Source organism: Amblyomma mixtum, chromosome 9 (genome assembly GCF_055824585.1).
Source record: "Amblyomma mixtum isolate Tamu chromosome 9, ASM5582458v1, whole genome shotgun sequence".
NCBI classification, from domain to species: domain Eukaryota; kingdom Metazoa; phylum Arthropoda; class Arachnida; order Ixodida; family Ixodidae; genus Amblyomma; species Amblyomma mixtum.
In genome coordinates this window covers 52,586,160-52,601,648 of record NC_143020.1, presented here as the reverse complement: position 1 = coordinate 52,601,648, position 15,489 = coordinate 52,586,160, and the positions used below count along the sequence as shown (strand labels likewise).

The following is a 15,489-nucleotide window of genomic DNA, read 5'->3' as shown; positions in this document are numbered from 1 at the left end:
AGGTGCTCAGTGTTCGGGCTCTCTGGCCATAATTTTTACGGAGAGTGAACTACTTTTTGAGCACGGATTTAGTAGAAGCGATTCGCCCTACCGACCGTGTATTGTACCGCCACGTGTACTTTTTGCTACTCGAAATCTCGACGAGTCGCATGACGAAAATGTGGCAAGAGGTAAAACGAAGTCCAGGAGGTGCCAGTCATGGCACTTAAGAATTACTGCTACGAAATATGTTTGTGTTCGCTTTGGCTGTATGGCGAACTACTTTTTGCGTGCGGAATTAGCCTGTGCGAACAGGCGCGCTAGCTTTGACAGCGTTGCCTGCCATGTATGAAACAGAATACAGGTAACAACAAACTCAAGTAGTCTTGGAAAAACTTCACTTCTACAGCCCACAGTGAGAGAAACAATTAATTTTTAGTACGCTAGCTGTTTTTGCCCAGCAAATGGTTGACAAATCCTGAAAACTTCAAAAAACTAAATATTCTTCAGAGGTGGCTAGTGTATTTCCCTGTTATGTAGCAAGCAGACCAAAATGGCTCATTTTTCTTCCAAATGAAAACAAAAGAAGAGAACAACATAGATCTAGAACACTTTCTACAGGATACATGCACAAGGGAAAGCTAATGAAAATGAAACAGTCCTCAACACAGCACAAAGTGTAATGGGATTCACGTGAACATCTGAAGAAAACAATTTGGTCGCTTTGACATAATCCCGTCGACGCTTATAATTTGAGAACAAGCATAAATAAGAGAAAAAAAAATTTAAAACTGTAGATCGCCAACAACAAAAAAAAGAAACAAAGGAACACATTGGGTTCTGTAATAATCCATACATTATTCACTGTGAGAAACACAACCTGGATAATTTTACTGCGGATGTTTCAGCAACTTTTTCGTTACGGGCAAGTTCATGCACCTCAGTAGAATGGGCAAAGTAACACAAACTGGACGACGGGACTGCAAACGCACATGCAAAGGGGCAGCATAAACTATTAGTCGAATTTTACTCGGCTAGCACCAAGTGCCAGAAAATTCCTGGCTTTCCCTTTTTTTTTTAATGTAATGCAGGCTTCAATCAGCCCCTTCCCAGTCACTACGTATATTACCACTAGTTGTCTATTTTCATCAATCCCATCCACTCAACAATTTAACAATAAGTGCTCAATAGATGCTCCAGTATTCAGGATAACAGGACTGTGAGCACATAATGATGTTTGTATATCCTTATGTCCTTTGCCCATGTGCTATCACATGCTCGCTCATGTGCTAACACGTGCTCGCCCATGTGCTAACACGTGCTCGCCCATGTGCTAACACATGCTCGCCCATGTGCTATCACGTGCTCGCCCATGTGCTACCACGTGCTCGCCCATGTGCTATCACGTGCTTGCTCATGTGCTTATCTCCCGTGCTACAAAACACTTCAGCCATTACTTGCAAGTGTTCTCTGTCAACTCTTCCTTTCTCACTTGTGTTATGCACTTCGAAAAAAAAAAGAATTCAAGCCAGTCTGAGCTCCACTGTTTTAACACCATGCACTGAAGTCTGATTTGCCACACAAGCACTCAATTCCATGACTTACGCGTCCACGTCCATGGGCATGTCGTCTTCGTGCACATAGTAGTTCTCCCCAAAGGTCTCGAAAACCTTCAGGGAGAGCCCTGAAAGCTGTGCCGGTGTCGTCCCCTCCGCACCTAGGGCCCACAACAGCAGAGGCCAAGGGAGGGAGAAACCAACGGTTGTTGTTGTTGAACTGTGTTAAGCCTCCCCTCAAGCTTTCTCACTCTCTGCGAAACAGTCACTTTCACAAGACAGTCACACAAACACAACTCGGGGCCCCTGCACACAGCTGTCACTGCACAACGTCCTGCTCCAAAGACAAATCCTCCCGTGATTTGGTTTGGTTTCATTTTATTGGGGTTTAATGTCCCGAAGCGACTAAGGCTATGAGAGACGCCGTAGTGGAGGGCTCCGGAAATTTCGACCACCTGGGGTTCTTTAACGTGCACTGACATCGCACAGAACACGGGCCTCTACAATTTCGCCTTCATCAAATTCAGCGGCCACGGCCAGGGTCGAACGCGCGTCTTTCGGGTCAGCAGCCGAGTGCCGTATAACCACTGAACCATCACGGCGGGGGGGGGGGGGGGGGGGGGGGGGGAAGGGGGCGTTATTTGAGAAGTCTGCCATGAGGCATAAGTCGAGAAAAGGGGGAGTGGAATGTAGGTTTCAGAAAGTTAAAAGAAGGAGTGTAGACCAGTTTCGGCGAGGTACTCGCATAGGCTGCTGGTGAAGTGATTGTCCATAGTCCACTTCACATAGTCCCCGTCGCGGTTCCACCACAGGCCGACCTCCCTGAGGAGCCGTTTTCTGATAGGGGCGGGGTTGCTTGAGACTGTAGCCCCAAGTGGGCGGTACACTCCACCTAAGACCAAATATGACCGAGAAGCCAATAGTGAACAAGTACCATGAGAGAAATTTGAAAGGAACTCTGAAGAGGGAGTTCAAGAATGAACTCCCCCTCTATGGAACACTGATCCTGACAAGATGAACCAAAAACTGATCCCAAAATGACTAAAATTCGCCTTTGCAATAAAACCCACTGTGGCGCTTAGGGTAACTAAACAAACAAAGCTGCCACTGCTGCTGTAAGTGCAATAGCAAATAAACTTTTCACCCTGAGGAATCAAATAAACCTTGTGTGCATGAATTTTTTTAGTAATAACTGTTGTGTGATTTTCTCTCCGGCATACGGTGTGAACAAACTTGGCCCTCAGTGGCAGCAACGACTCCTACAAAAGCAGTTTCACTTAATGGCATAACTATATCCTCAACCACTACAAGGTATACAAGTTAAACAGTAGCCAGACACAACAGCCTATAACCTGCAGTGTGCTGCGCTGTTTTTCTAAAACGAGATGAACGTTTCAATGCTTCACTCCGTTAATCAAGTCTAGGCATCAAAATTCTTGCGCTATTTCTATCCTCTGATTAGCGTTTTGCTTAGGTAATCAGAAAAGCTTTAACAGACTATCTGCACATTATTGAAAACTCAAGGGTGCAAGTAATCAATTTAGGTAACGCAGGCTTAAAGGGCCCATGAAACGGTTTTGAAACTGGCGTTAAAACGCATGTATTATGTAAATTAATGGTCATGGTGCGTTCATGCCACACATATATCCACAAAAGCGAGCTGATAATTTACAAATATTTTTTTTAAATTCCCAATCCCATGCCTTGCAATGACACCTGGTGCCGGTCTCTCACACCAATCCTGCCATGCGATGTCATACAACCGGAGGCTAGCCGTGAGGGGCAGTCAATGGCTAGCCACAACGACCTTCGTAAACAATGTAGGCAATGAGGACGGACGGCTGAAGACTCTAGAGCACCACCCAATGCTGTGGCCAGGTGACGAGCAGTTAAATAACTAAACAACCAAGCTAGGTGCCATATTCATGGGTAGAGCACAGTCCGGCCTGTAATCTATTTCTTTCTGGCTCACTGCGGTGTTGGTTGGTGGCTGACAATGGAGTGCATATTGCAACCGCGCAAAACGACGAGGGACGAAGAGGGAAGGGTGCACGAGTTGAGAGAGAAAAAAAATGGGGGCATTTTGAATCGCCGACATCTCTGGTGATACATAAGCAGGATCGAAAATATTTGCAGGACGAAGACGGGCAGCTTAATATCTATCGGTCTTTTGCTTTTCTTACCCTCAGTGCAAGCCATTTCAGGGGCCCTTTGAAGGGATAGTAAAGAAGAATACTAACTCTCACTAAATGGAGCAGTTAATGCCCCAAGACTGCAGGTATGTCGTGTTTACCGTGAAGAGAGCTAGACAAAACCAAAAATTACATAAAGCCGCAAGACCAGCAGTCATGTCCCACACGGATTCCAGAACGTGCGCTCATACATCAAGAGAATTTTTCGCCTGACCCGCACCGCTTTCATGGGCAACACTTTTTCGACAGAGGACAGCAACACAGCAGGTACTGCCAGGATATGGGAATGTGCAGCTCTGTTCCCTACCCCCAGCATCACAGGTAACCGGCCCAGTACTGGAAATGTATTCGCAAAGGCTGGGAGTACAAAGGACCAGCGTGAAACCATTCATTTCCAATATTGGGCCAATTACCCATGCTGCTTGGGCCCAAGCAGCAAAGGCAATTGGCCCAATATCGGTAAATGGATGGCTTCACTCTCGTCTTTTACTGGACTGATCTCTGTCTGCCAATACATTTCCAATATCAGGCCAATTACGCACGTATTCCTATGAGTTGGCTTGCTTGATGCCCTGATGCTAGGCAGCTTCAGAAGCAAAAGCCAGAACAAAGATCATTCGTGTGTATCGATGTATACTTAGAAACATTGCTTTCACTCTCTTTCCAAAGAGTGAGGTGGCCACAGCACAGAGAGGGGACGGGTGATAAGCAGCACAGTGGTGCCATCTCTTGATGAGTATTGTAACTAAAGGTTTGATAGATCAAGCAGTTTCGTTCCTGCTTGCTTTTTTCTGACTCATTGAAAGCTCGGAAGTTTGGGCAACGTAAAAGTGACTTCACATCCTCTGCCTTGCATGGAAATGCAAAGACAGAGTAAATCTGGGGACTTTACTCCGCAGAAAACCAAAAACCTTCGTAGCACTCTCGCCAGGTAATCTATCAGCCTAGCATAGCTCCTTCTTTCCATCAACGCTTCTCTGCACTGTCCCTTTAAAAGCGACCACAAATACAGGTATTCTCAATATTTCTCCTTAGTACCCCCCTCAGCTGTATCTCGTTATAATTACGGCACGGCAACCAACCAAGCTGTGATGGCTAGAGATTCGGAAACAATTTGTGCACGTTAAATGACATCTTAGAGCATGTACACATAACCTGGATCATCAGGATACACAGTCAAAAATTGTTATAACCTACACAGACATTACGAATTGTTGGCTACATCAAACTGTTCCTATATATTTTCAACAAACAGATGCATTTCTTCCCGTATATATCAAACGCAGTTTGTCATAAAACAGCTACATTGAACTGCCGAACACCAAGCTGTGCCCGCTCAGATGGCAGGCGGCATGCTTTGCCTCACTACACGGGTGACTAGTGGTGGTGCGGCACACGTTCACACCATGATTCAGGCTTTATCTGGCATTTGCTAACAGTGACACAGAAGATATAGTGGTAAGAACAGCTGGCAGCAAGTTGATGGGCACCCGTTTGCACATCTTGCACCTGCCAATAGTGCCCCAGAACCAGAGACATGGTTAGTTGCTGTAGCTTTCCAGTAATTATCCTCTGCTCACACCGACTGTCACGGAGAAAAGGTGACGACAACAGCGATAACTTTCATCCTGGTGTCCAGTTTTCTTACTCAGCACCACTGTAACGTGAGGAAGCCACCCTAGCTGGCATCTGATCCGTCTCGGTTGTGTGCTGCAACGCTGTGCGGGGAAGCATACCTAACTGGTCTTTGATGCTCAGTTTTTTTGCTGCGAACGCAATCGCCACAAGTGGTGTCGAAAAAGTGCTGAAACTGCAGAACAGGTCTCCCCCAGTTGCTGTTCTCCCACTAACTGAATTCTGCTTCTCCTGCGCGAGTTTTTGGCCAAATTATATATTACGAATTTCGGACATATCAAACTATTTTACGATTTTTAATCTATCCGCTATAAACAAGTTTCACTGCAGTAACCCAAACTAATGTGCATTTAGCCAAACCTAGAATCAGTCGGTAAACATTGCAGTAAAAACAGCGCCAAAAGCAATGCAGGCTGCTGTTATTTCCAGTTCAAACGATATGCTTTGTGGCTATTTGTTTTCCATTTCTTTTTTTACAGTGCAACGGAGACAGGACAGTATGCAGTACAGATGTGTGCAAGGGGCTTCACACAATAAATGATTACTAGAGCAAAAACAAAGAGTGGTGCCTGGTTTAATGCACTCGTACTGAAATGGTACTCATACGCAAAAGTTGCATGCGTGCACTGAAAAATTTTTATAAAAAAACACTTCGAATGGCATGAAGTGGACATGCAAAAACAGGAGCTCCCAAGTTTCTGCACCCAAGAATTTTAGTACTTTAATTATTGTGTTTATTAGATCAATTCAACCACATTATACCTTCACTTTGCCGGCAAGTAGTTCAGCCATTCCACAGATCAGTACGAGTGAACCAGAGAACCACTTTGAACTTCATGCTGCCTCGAGGACATGCCATTCAGATTATGTATTATCAGATATCTTTTTTGCTATCAATTACTGTTATCAATCATGGGCAGGATTAAAAGTATTACTCTTTGCCTGAAATACTGATCGGCTGAGGAAGTACGGACACCAAAATTTTGGCAGAGTGGTTTTCTTTTTTTGCTTTGAAATGGCGCTTAAGGCACCTGGTAATTCATAACTCAACAGGTTTTCTCATGTTGTTGCAATTTCAGCCATCAAACAGTCGCAATGACATTGAAGTCGACTCCAGGTTATGCGAGGCATAGAAAAACTGCAATATAATAGCTGCTTCGTAGTTTCTATTCACTACGACTCTCGTGCCAACCAGCTCCAAGAGCCAGAGTGATGACTGAACAAACAACCATAACACTGGCTGTTTTCATATGCCTCGCATGATCTGAAGCCAGCTTTAACATCATAAGCACCACACGGCTGCTGACACCGAAACAATATTACAGGCGAACTCCACATGAAGACTTACAAGCACTAACGTTTTTGTGCGTCATTCCACATAAAAACATACCACCAATATTTAGTGTCTACAGCACTTTATAATAATAGGGGATATTCACAATTCCGCAAGTGCGCTTTCCCGCACAACAATGTTGCCCCTAACAAGATGGCCGACTGCGCTATAAAGGAACTACATGGGCTTCAGGACAGGCGCTAAAGGTGTGGATAGAATGTAAGAAACGTATTTTGGAAGGATCATACGAAAAACCAGTCTTTCTTGCTTTGTTTCAGCTGGAAACGCATGGTCCGCCATCTTGTTGGGGGCAACATTGTTATGAGAGAAAGCGCACTTGCGGAATTTTGAATATCCCCTATTACAGGCGAACTCCACATGATGACTTACGAGCACTAACGTTTTTGTGCGTCATTCCACATAAAAACATACCACCAATATTTAGTGTCTACAGCACTTTATAATAATTTGTATTCTTGATATTAAGGCCTAAGAAAATCGTAACTAAAGAGAGAAATGAGATTGGCAGACTCACCGCTCTTGCCCCCACCACCGTCCCCCACAAGCTCGCGCCGTTCCCGCTTGGCCTTGAGGAACAGATTCTGCCACTGCTTCTTCACCTCAGCCACGCACCGGCCCCCGGTCGACGGGTGGTGCCGGTTCAAGATGGTCGTCACCTCCTTCCACCCCTCCAGCTTCTCCTTCTTGCTGATGCCATCCGCGAGGCGCGGGTTGACCAGCGCCCGGCGCTTGCGCAACAGCGACAGCAGCTCCATCTTCTCCTCCGTCGGCCAGTGGGGACCCCGCCGGCGGACAGGGGGCGCCAGCGATGCTCCGGACGGACTTCCGCAATGGCCGGGGGCTTGGCTTCTCACATCGCTAATGACCAGGCCACTGTGGAAGGGCGACGGAGGTTGAGGAGGGGGGGCGCCCTGAGCCGGCGGCACTGCCGGAGGCGGCGGATGAGGCAAGGGCGGCGGAGGTGGTTGCACAATGAGCTGCACGGGGTGGGGCACAACCGAAGGCTGCGGCTTGACGCCGTCTGTCAGGGGGTGGCTTCCGGATTGGCTCAAAACTAGCCGCAACGACTGCTGGGGAACGAGCCGGGTCTGGCCGTTGGGCTGGCTTTGCACCATCACGTTCGGGGCACGCGACACAAGGAACTGGATGGCCTGCGGAGCAGACATCAGGGCAGTGGGTCGAGCGACCGTGGTGGGAACGTTCGCCACTGTGCCACCGGGAGTGACGGAACTTGCAACTTTCTCTTTAGCTTGGCTTGCAGCTTGGCTGACGACCAGGCTTGGCGCTGGGCTCGGAGCTTTGTCTGTGACTTGTTCTGGGGCTTGACTCGCGTCCCGGAGCGGGCTGACGTGGACGAGGGAGTACGCGTCACCCGGATCACTCCTTGAGGTCCCGAGAAGGAGGAAAAGGTCCGGAGCACAGACGACGAAAGCGAGGAATTAACTGGCTGTCTCTCGGACCGCTCTAGTCGGCCATCGCTTTTTTTTGGCGGCCGCGAAAGACGGAGCGGAGCGGCACCGACGCAGTCACGCAAAGATCGGCGGGAAGAAGAAAAAAAACACAAATCCGCTGGATAATCAAGAATGACGAAGCGAATTACCAGCAATGATGTGCCATCACATTCTTCAGAGAGAAACACAGCGACTTCATGCCTGAACCGTGGCATGCACGCAGCAACTGTCTTTAGTTTGCATGCTTTATTTACAGTGCGAGGAGGAAACAAAGGTGTCATATTTGACGCAATGCTCCTTAATCCGATCAAAACAGCCACCTTCACTGAAGAGTAAACCCAACCGACACATATTAAAGTGGTCACTCACTGAGCAACCGGATTGATGGTCATAAAATTGCCGGCAAGTAATCACCAGTCACCCTGATCCTACTTGACCATTCAAAAAATTGCAAGACTCGACAACACTGAAGTGCCTCTCATGCCTTCACAGGTCAACCACACCGCATCAGTCACATCCAATTGAAGCAAATAGAATGATATTAGTGCCTGAAAACAGCATGCAGTAAACCGCTGCCCCATTCTACAAAGAAATATGTGTCAACAATATTTCACAAATCAGATCTGTTTACCCATGCCAAATTCTGTCCAGGGTGCCATCTTATCACCAAATCATCCCACACCAAGTCTGGCGTTCTTTTCTTCGTAAAGACTCCACTCTTCACTGAATGGAGTAAAAAGGGAGTAAGCTGTCTAAAAAACTCCTTTACCCTGCACTCTTCACAGAAAGGAGTAAATAGGGAGTAAGCTGTCTAAAAAAACTCCTTTACCCTGCACTCTTCACAGAAAGGAGTAAATAGGGAGTAAGCTGTCTAAAAAACTCCTTTACCCTGCACTCTTCACAGAAAGGAGTAAATAGGGAGTAAGCTGTCTAAAAAACTCCTTTACCCTGCACTCTTCACAGAAAGGAGTAAATAGGGAGTAAGCTGTCTAAAAAACTCCTTTACCCTGCACTCTTCACAGAAAGGAGTAAATAGGGAGTAAGCTGTCTAAAAAACTCCTTTACCCTGCACTCTTCACAGAAAGGAGTAAATAGGGAGTAAGCTGTCCAACATTTACCTTGCACTCTTCCCAAAAAGGAGTAAAAAGGGAGTAAGCTAAAACTCTTTTACCCTGCACTCTTCACAGAAAGGAGTAAATAGGGAGTAAGCTGTCCAACATTTACCTTGCACTCTTCCCAAAAAGGAGTAAAAAGGGAGTAAGCTAAAACTCTTTTACCCTGCACTCTTCACAGAAAGGAGTAAATAGGGAATAAGCTGTCTAGCAAACTCCTTTACCCTGCAATCTTCACAGAAAGGAGTAAGCTAATAAACTCTTTTACCCTGCACTCTTCACAGAAAGGAGTAAATAGGGAGTAAGCTGTCTAGCAAACTCCTTTACCCTGCACTCTTCACAGAAGGGTGTAAAAAGGGAGTAAGCTGTCTAAAAAACTCCTTTACCCTGCACTCTTCACAGAAAGGAGTAAATAGGGAGTAAGCTGTCCAACATTTACCTTGCACTCTTCCCAAAAAGGAGTAAAAAGGGAGTAAGCTAAAACTCTTTTACCCTGCACTCTTCACAGAAAGGAGTAAATAGGGAATAAGCTGTCTAGCAAACTCCTTTAAGCTGCAATCTTCACAGAAAGGAGTAAATAGGGAGTAAGCTGTCTAAAAAACTCCTTTACCCTGCACTCTTCACAGAAAGGAGTAAATAGGGAGTAAGCTGTCTAAAAAACTCCTTTACCCTGCACTCTTCACAGAAAGGAGTAAATAGGGAGTAAGCTGTCTAAAAAACTCCTTTACCCTGCACTCTTCACAGAAAGGAGTAAATAGGGAGTAAGCTGTCTAAAAAACTCCTTTACCCTGCACTCTTCACAGAAAGGAGTAAATAGGGAGTAAGCTGTCCAACATTTACCTTGCACTCTTCCCAAAAAGGAGTAAAAAGGGAGTAAGCTAAAACTCTTTTACCCTGCACTCTTCACAGAAAGGAGTAAATAGGGAATAAGCTGTCTAGCAAACTCCTTTACCCTGCAATCTTCACAGAAAGGAGTAAGCTAATAAACTCTTTTACCCTGCACTCTTCACAGAAAGGAGTAAATAGGGAGTAATACCTGTGCTACACGGGCACTTTCGAATGACATCTGAGTCGAATGGCATTCGAGACTTGGAATGGCATTCGAACTCGACGGACTCCCGCGGTGCTACACGGCACTTTCCAAACGCATTCGAAATTCTCGGCTCGTTTTCAGTGTACAACGACGACGACGGTCACACTAGTCCGACAACGGCACTATCACGGTGAACAGCATCATGTGATTATAGTGAACTATCCAGTTCACTTTAATATTGTAGTGGGACAAGTTTTTTGGCTAAACGACACCGACGAATCCGATCGGCGGACGGTCAGCCTTCATATGCCCTCGGGAGTTCGGCGGCTGAGCGAAAACACGCTGATGAGGGGACAGTGCGAATACATGCGCGCTTATACATTATCCGTATTGGAAATAAGCGAAACGAACGGCTATATTTCACATGTGCACACTTGGACACTCGATAGCGATAACCACTTGCCAAATTAATTTCAGTCGACGACGACTCCGTTCCCTTCAGCGACGACTAGGCCTAGCGAATCCGCAGGGTTGGATCGGTGATTGCGGTGGTTGTGAAGAATGAATTCACAAGTTTTAGCGAATGCAAATGGTCAACGAGTGTAGTTTTGACAACAGGGACATGAAATCAACTATTGCTTACATCGCAGGACGCGCATACGATGAACGGGAAGCGGCGGTGTGACACGAGCTGCCGAGCAGTGCTTTACGGCCAGCAGCAGTCGTCGCCGTCGCTAGCTTGTAACTAACAAGTTAGGCCATTTCAGTTAACGCGAACGGTCACCAAACATACTTCTGGATAAAGTAGCTTAAAATAAAGTACTGGGCATGTTGGAGGAAGCCGGGAAAATTAGCGAGAAGCGCCGATCATCCGATGTCAACAACCCGGCTGTCAAGTGTTTCTCAGGCGAGCGATCGTGTCGGCGCTTCCCACAGATTGTCGCACTGCGTAAACAAGCACGCGTACAACCGGTACAGAAGAGAAGAGATTATTTAATAGAACTAAAGCGCATATTTCGTTTTGTGTCTTGCAAACGAGCACAAGCTGTTCATACGAAGCGATGTAAACCAATGTAAACAGCAGTATGACTGCAGTCGTCCTCATCGGCGCACTCCTGGGGAAATTTCATGCTCACGCGGTAAATGTTCATTGGTGTACTATTATCTGCAAGCACTCACCTAGACGGAACACGAACTATTTGCTAAACAAACAGCAGAAAAAAGCGAGTAGCGGGTATCGAAATGAACAGCCGCAGAGCCGAAAGCAGTCGCGCGGCGGTGGGCGGGGCGAAGAGACGGCGGCGGCGGCGGCTATTGGTTGGTTCGGGCTGTGTTCGCGTTTCGAAGGCATTCCAAAATCTGGAATGTCTCCGCGGAGCTCCTTCGACTGGAAAGTCATTCCAACCGAATGCCGTTCAAAAACGTCGTGTAGCAGCGCACGTTTGGCATTCGAGTCGAATGACGTTTGGTTGGAAGGCATTCGAAACGCCCGTGTAGCAGGGGTATAAGCTGTCTAGCAAACTCCTTTACCCTGCACTCTTCACAGAAGGGTGTAAAAAGGGAGTAAGCTGTCTAAAAAACTCCTTTACCCTGCACTCTTCACAGAAAGGAGTAAATAGGGAGTAAGCTGTCCAACATTTACCTTGCACTCTTCCCAAAAAGGAGTAAAAAGGGAGTAAGCTAAAACTCTTTTACCCTGCACTCTTCACAGAAAGGAGTAAATAGGGAATAAGCTGTCTAGCAAACTCCTTTAAGCTGCAATCTTCACAGAAAGGAGTAAGCTAATAAACTCTTTTACCCTGCACTCTTCACAGAAAGGAGTAAATAGGGAGTAAGCTGTCTAGCAAACTCCCATCACAGCACGCAAGTAAAAGCAAAAACTGGACTTGTAAATCACTCCACAAGAGTGAGGACAGGGGTATGCACACCTGAATGCAAGCAGACTGCAACTTAAAGAGCAGCACAGGTGGTCAGAGGAACTTTAAAATTATCAAGCTGTGTTCAATAAAATCTCGAGTGCACATGGGAAACCTATGCACTCTACAAGCCACAAGCCAAGCCGGCTGCAGAGGCAAGGAGACTTAGCTAATATGAGACCTCAACACAGCAACAGGCCGAGAGCACCCTGCACACACTAGCCTCTTTAAAAGGCTCAAGGGCCATCTAAAGATACATCAATTAATTACATCCTTTACGCACACCTTCTGTGATTGACTGCAGCAGCCACATTCCATGCTTGCTATTTCCTTGCAAGCATGTCAGGCAGAAACAGACACGCGAGATTTTTCAACACCTCTTGAAAACTGCTGGGGTTCGCCGATGCTAAAAATGTTACAGAACCTCTGCTCTACGCCTTCATGTTCTTAGTCCTCTGAGCTGTTTCGTTCCAATGTCGCAACCCTCAACAGCAGTGCACACCTGGGCCTTTTTCGGGGTAAACCAACGAACACGATGAAGATGACGATGATGGGTCTCTCTCACCTTTTGAAGGAGATGTGTTCGTGCAGGGCGCGGATGAAGTGCTCGTGCCGGCGCTCGATGAACACGAACACGGGCAGGCGCGTGCCGTCGCTCAGGTTCAGCGTGAGCTCGTGCGTGTCGCCCACCTGCCGCAGCCGGTACGAGTTGAGCTCGGTCACCTCGAACGAGATGGACTGCACGGCGGAGGAGGAGCAGGAGGGGGGCGTGGATGTGTCCCCTGAGGATGCCATCACCCCACTGTCGTCCTTCTTGATCTTCACGACACCTGCTCAGAGGAGACAGTAGCAAAAAGGACGTTGTTGCATGAGCAAACTAGTTTAGCTCTGAAGAAAGGCAAGTGCTGGTAAGCGCAGGGTTGGCCGAAAGTTCCAGGACCACCACAGGGTCTGCTTTTGGGCAGTACAGACGGGAACTTATGAGCGGAATACACATGGGGGACTGTCCTAGCGTGGAGGGACATGCAAGGTGTCGCCCCCGGCGGCGCTCCCTGCCTGGCACCACATTCACATGGGCAGCCAGCTAAAGAAAGAAAAAATAGCGAGGACACTTTGGCAACTAAAGTGTTGAGAGGCGAAAGCCGAGGTCACTGTGCCGTGACGACTTCCTGTGGATGTGACGTCACACCGTTCCCGTGGCTATATCGATACCCAAATTATACATCTTTCGGGGATCTTAAGTGTTAATTGTACTTAATTACACATTTTTCCACCTAATTTGACACAAATCCGATGTTTTTCCCACCATTTTGTGACAATTTTCACTATGCCGCGACGACTTCCTGTGGATGTGACATCACACCGTTTCCGTCACTATATCGACGTCTGCACTATTTCGACATTTTTGCCCATAATTATTTAACTAATTAATCTACAGTCACCAAACATGGCTTCTGGGTTCATTTTTTCCTCCTCTATCTGAGGCAACCATTTGTTTTCTCCTATCTCTTCTAGTTCCCGAGTTAACAAGAGTTAAACGCTGCCAAAGGTGTGACACCCTCTGCTAACGGACGACAGTATGAGCCATTAAAGGCTTTCGGCTTAAAAAAGGTTAGATTAGGTTGTTAGGCTAGCCGTGGACACCCTGCAGAAAATAGGCCAAGAATTTCCCAAGCGGGAGGGAAAAAAACTGCAAAGGGAGGGAACCATTTGTGCTCGGCCAGCAATACCGGAAGCTGCATAACCTTGCAGCCTCTTGAAGACATGATGTACAGTCGGGGACAAAAGTCTCCGGACCACGTGTTCCTCAAACGAAGCTTATAGCTCTACTATCAGACAGCGGCTGGAGACCGCACTTGTGTAGATGAAAGAACAAAAATTTAACTTTTACCTCCACAAGTGTGGTCGCCAGCCGCCGACTAATAGCAGAGCTATCGGCTTCGTTTGAGGAACACGTGGTCCGGAGACTTTTGTCCGCGACTGTACGTGCAGTCACTTAGGAAGGGACTCCATCACCCGCGTGAACACTGCTCATGGGGCCTACGCGGCTACCAAGGTCCTCGGGGGCGAGGATGTGACTCCCACTAGTCCCACTACACGGCTCAAACGCAGACCTTGTAGCCCAAGAAATTTTGACAAGTCCTGTACTACCAGCCAGCATTAAGTGAAACGCATACAAGGTAACTGAAATGAGAACGGCAATACGAGAAGGCCTTAACTGAGGAACACTGAATACTAGCGAAGCTGACCATCACTTCGACGGAGTGAAGAGCGTTCTCCGGACGTGTTATAATCAAGCCCTTCTGTAATTCCACACATTTTTTTTTTCCTTTCAGTTTTTCTGTTCATTTTCAGTTTTCAAATCAGTGCCGCATTCGACACTGGTGGTACACAAAAGCTCAAGCACACTTAAACTGCACGCTCACACAGTGGAGTATTGTTCATTCAATCCCGCTTAATTCTTTTTCTCGGAGTGTCCAAAACAAACTTAAACAACCAGCGAATAGCAAGAGCACAAAAATATCAAAATAAAAAATATGCGCATGTAAACAAGCCTTGAGATTCCATTCCCCCCACACCCCCAGAAATGATGGGGCATTGTGCAATGCCATCCCCAAACACAGTAGTGCTGAGCTCATTTCCGAAATTCTACCATCCAACACAGCACAACTCCCTTGAATATGACACAGCCTTGCTTGGCAAATTAGTAAACATGGCAGACTGCCATCTGGAACTTTCTTGAACACCATGAAATCTTCAATACTACTGTCTTAACTTAGGCATTCTTTTTTAGTGCAGTAGCAGTACTAGGCACATTTTCCAATTTCAGGCATATGTACAGTAGTGAGCAGCCTTGTCTAGAGTGCTCGGGCGGTGCACTTCCTTGCAAACAAATCCAGATTTTGTGGCAGCCTCTAGGGTCCAGCTGCAACGCTTGCACGGAAGTAGCGCCAGATAGCCTCGTAAACAAAGCAGGCACGAAAACTTTTCCCCGTAATGAGGGGCTGCACTCTAATTTCGGTTTTTGTTACCAAGTGCGCACTGCTCAAGCGCTCTAGACAAGGCTGCTCACCACTGTACACACGTACGTCGCTGAAGCCTGCTCTGTGGCAGGAGGCCCCACCTGCCCGAGTTGTGAGCAACCTGCCAGGTACCTGGCCAAATCTTTCAACTGGCTCGGGTGTTGCATTGATAAATGCACCTTGTAAAAAGTTGCTTTTGGCTAAATCGCTAGCATATTCCTGCTGTAATTTGATGCGT

General features: G+C 46.9%; 1 protein-coding gene across 5 annotated transcripts in view; it reads right to left on the bottom strand.

Annotated features, from left to right (window-relative positions):
* LOC149329002 (TBC1 domain family member 15-like) overlaps nucleotides 1-15,489 on the bottom strand; it is an 81,000-nt gene that overhangs the window by 44,633 nt on the left and 20,878 nt on the right. For 3 of the 5 annotated variants that reach the window (XM_089560057.1, XM_089560058.1, XM_089560056.1), the window contains exons 4-6: nucleotides 12,794-13,058; nucleotides 7,231-8,099; nucleotides 1,585-1,696 (exon numbers count right to left, since the gene is read on the bottom strand). In XM_089560057.1, the coding sequence (XP_089416183.1) occupies nucleotides 1,585-1,696; nucleotides 7,231-8,099; nucleotides 12,794-13,058 (1,246 nt within the window). The remainder of the gene's footprint in view (nucleotides 1-1,584; nucleotides 1,697-7,230; nucleotides 8,100-12,793; nucleotides 13,059-15,489) is intronic. The other 2 variants (XM_089560059.1, XM_089560060.1) reach the window with 1 other exon arrangement.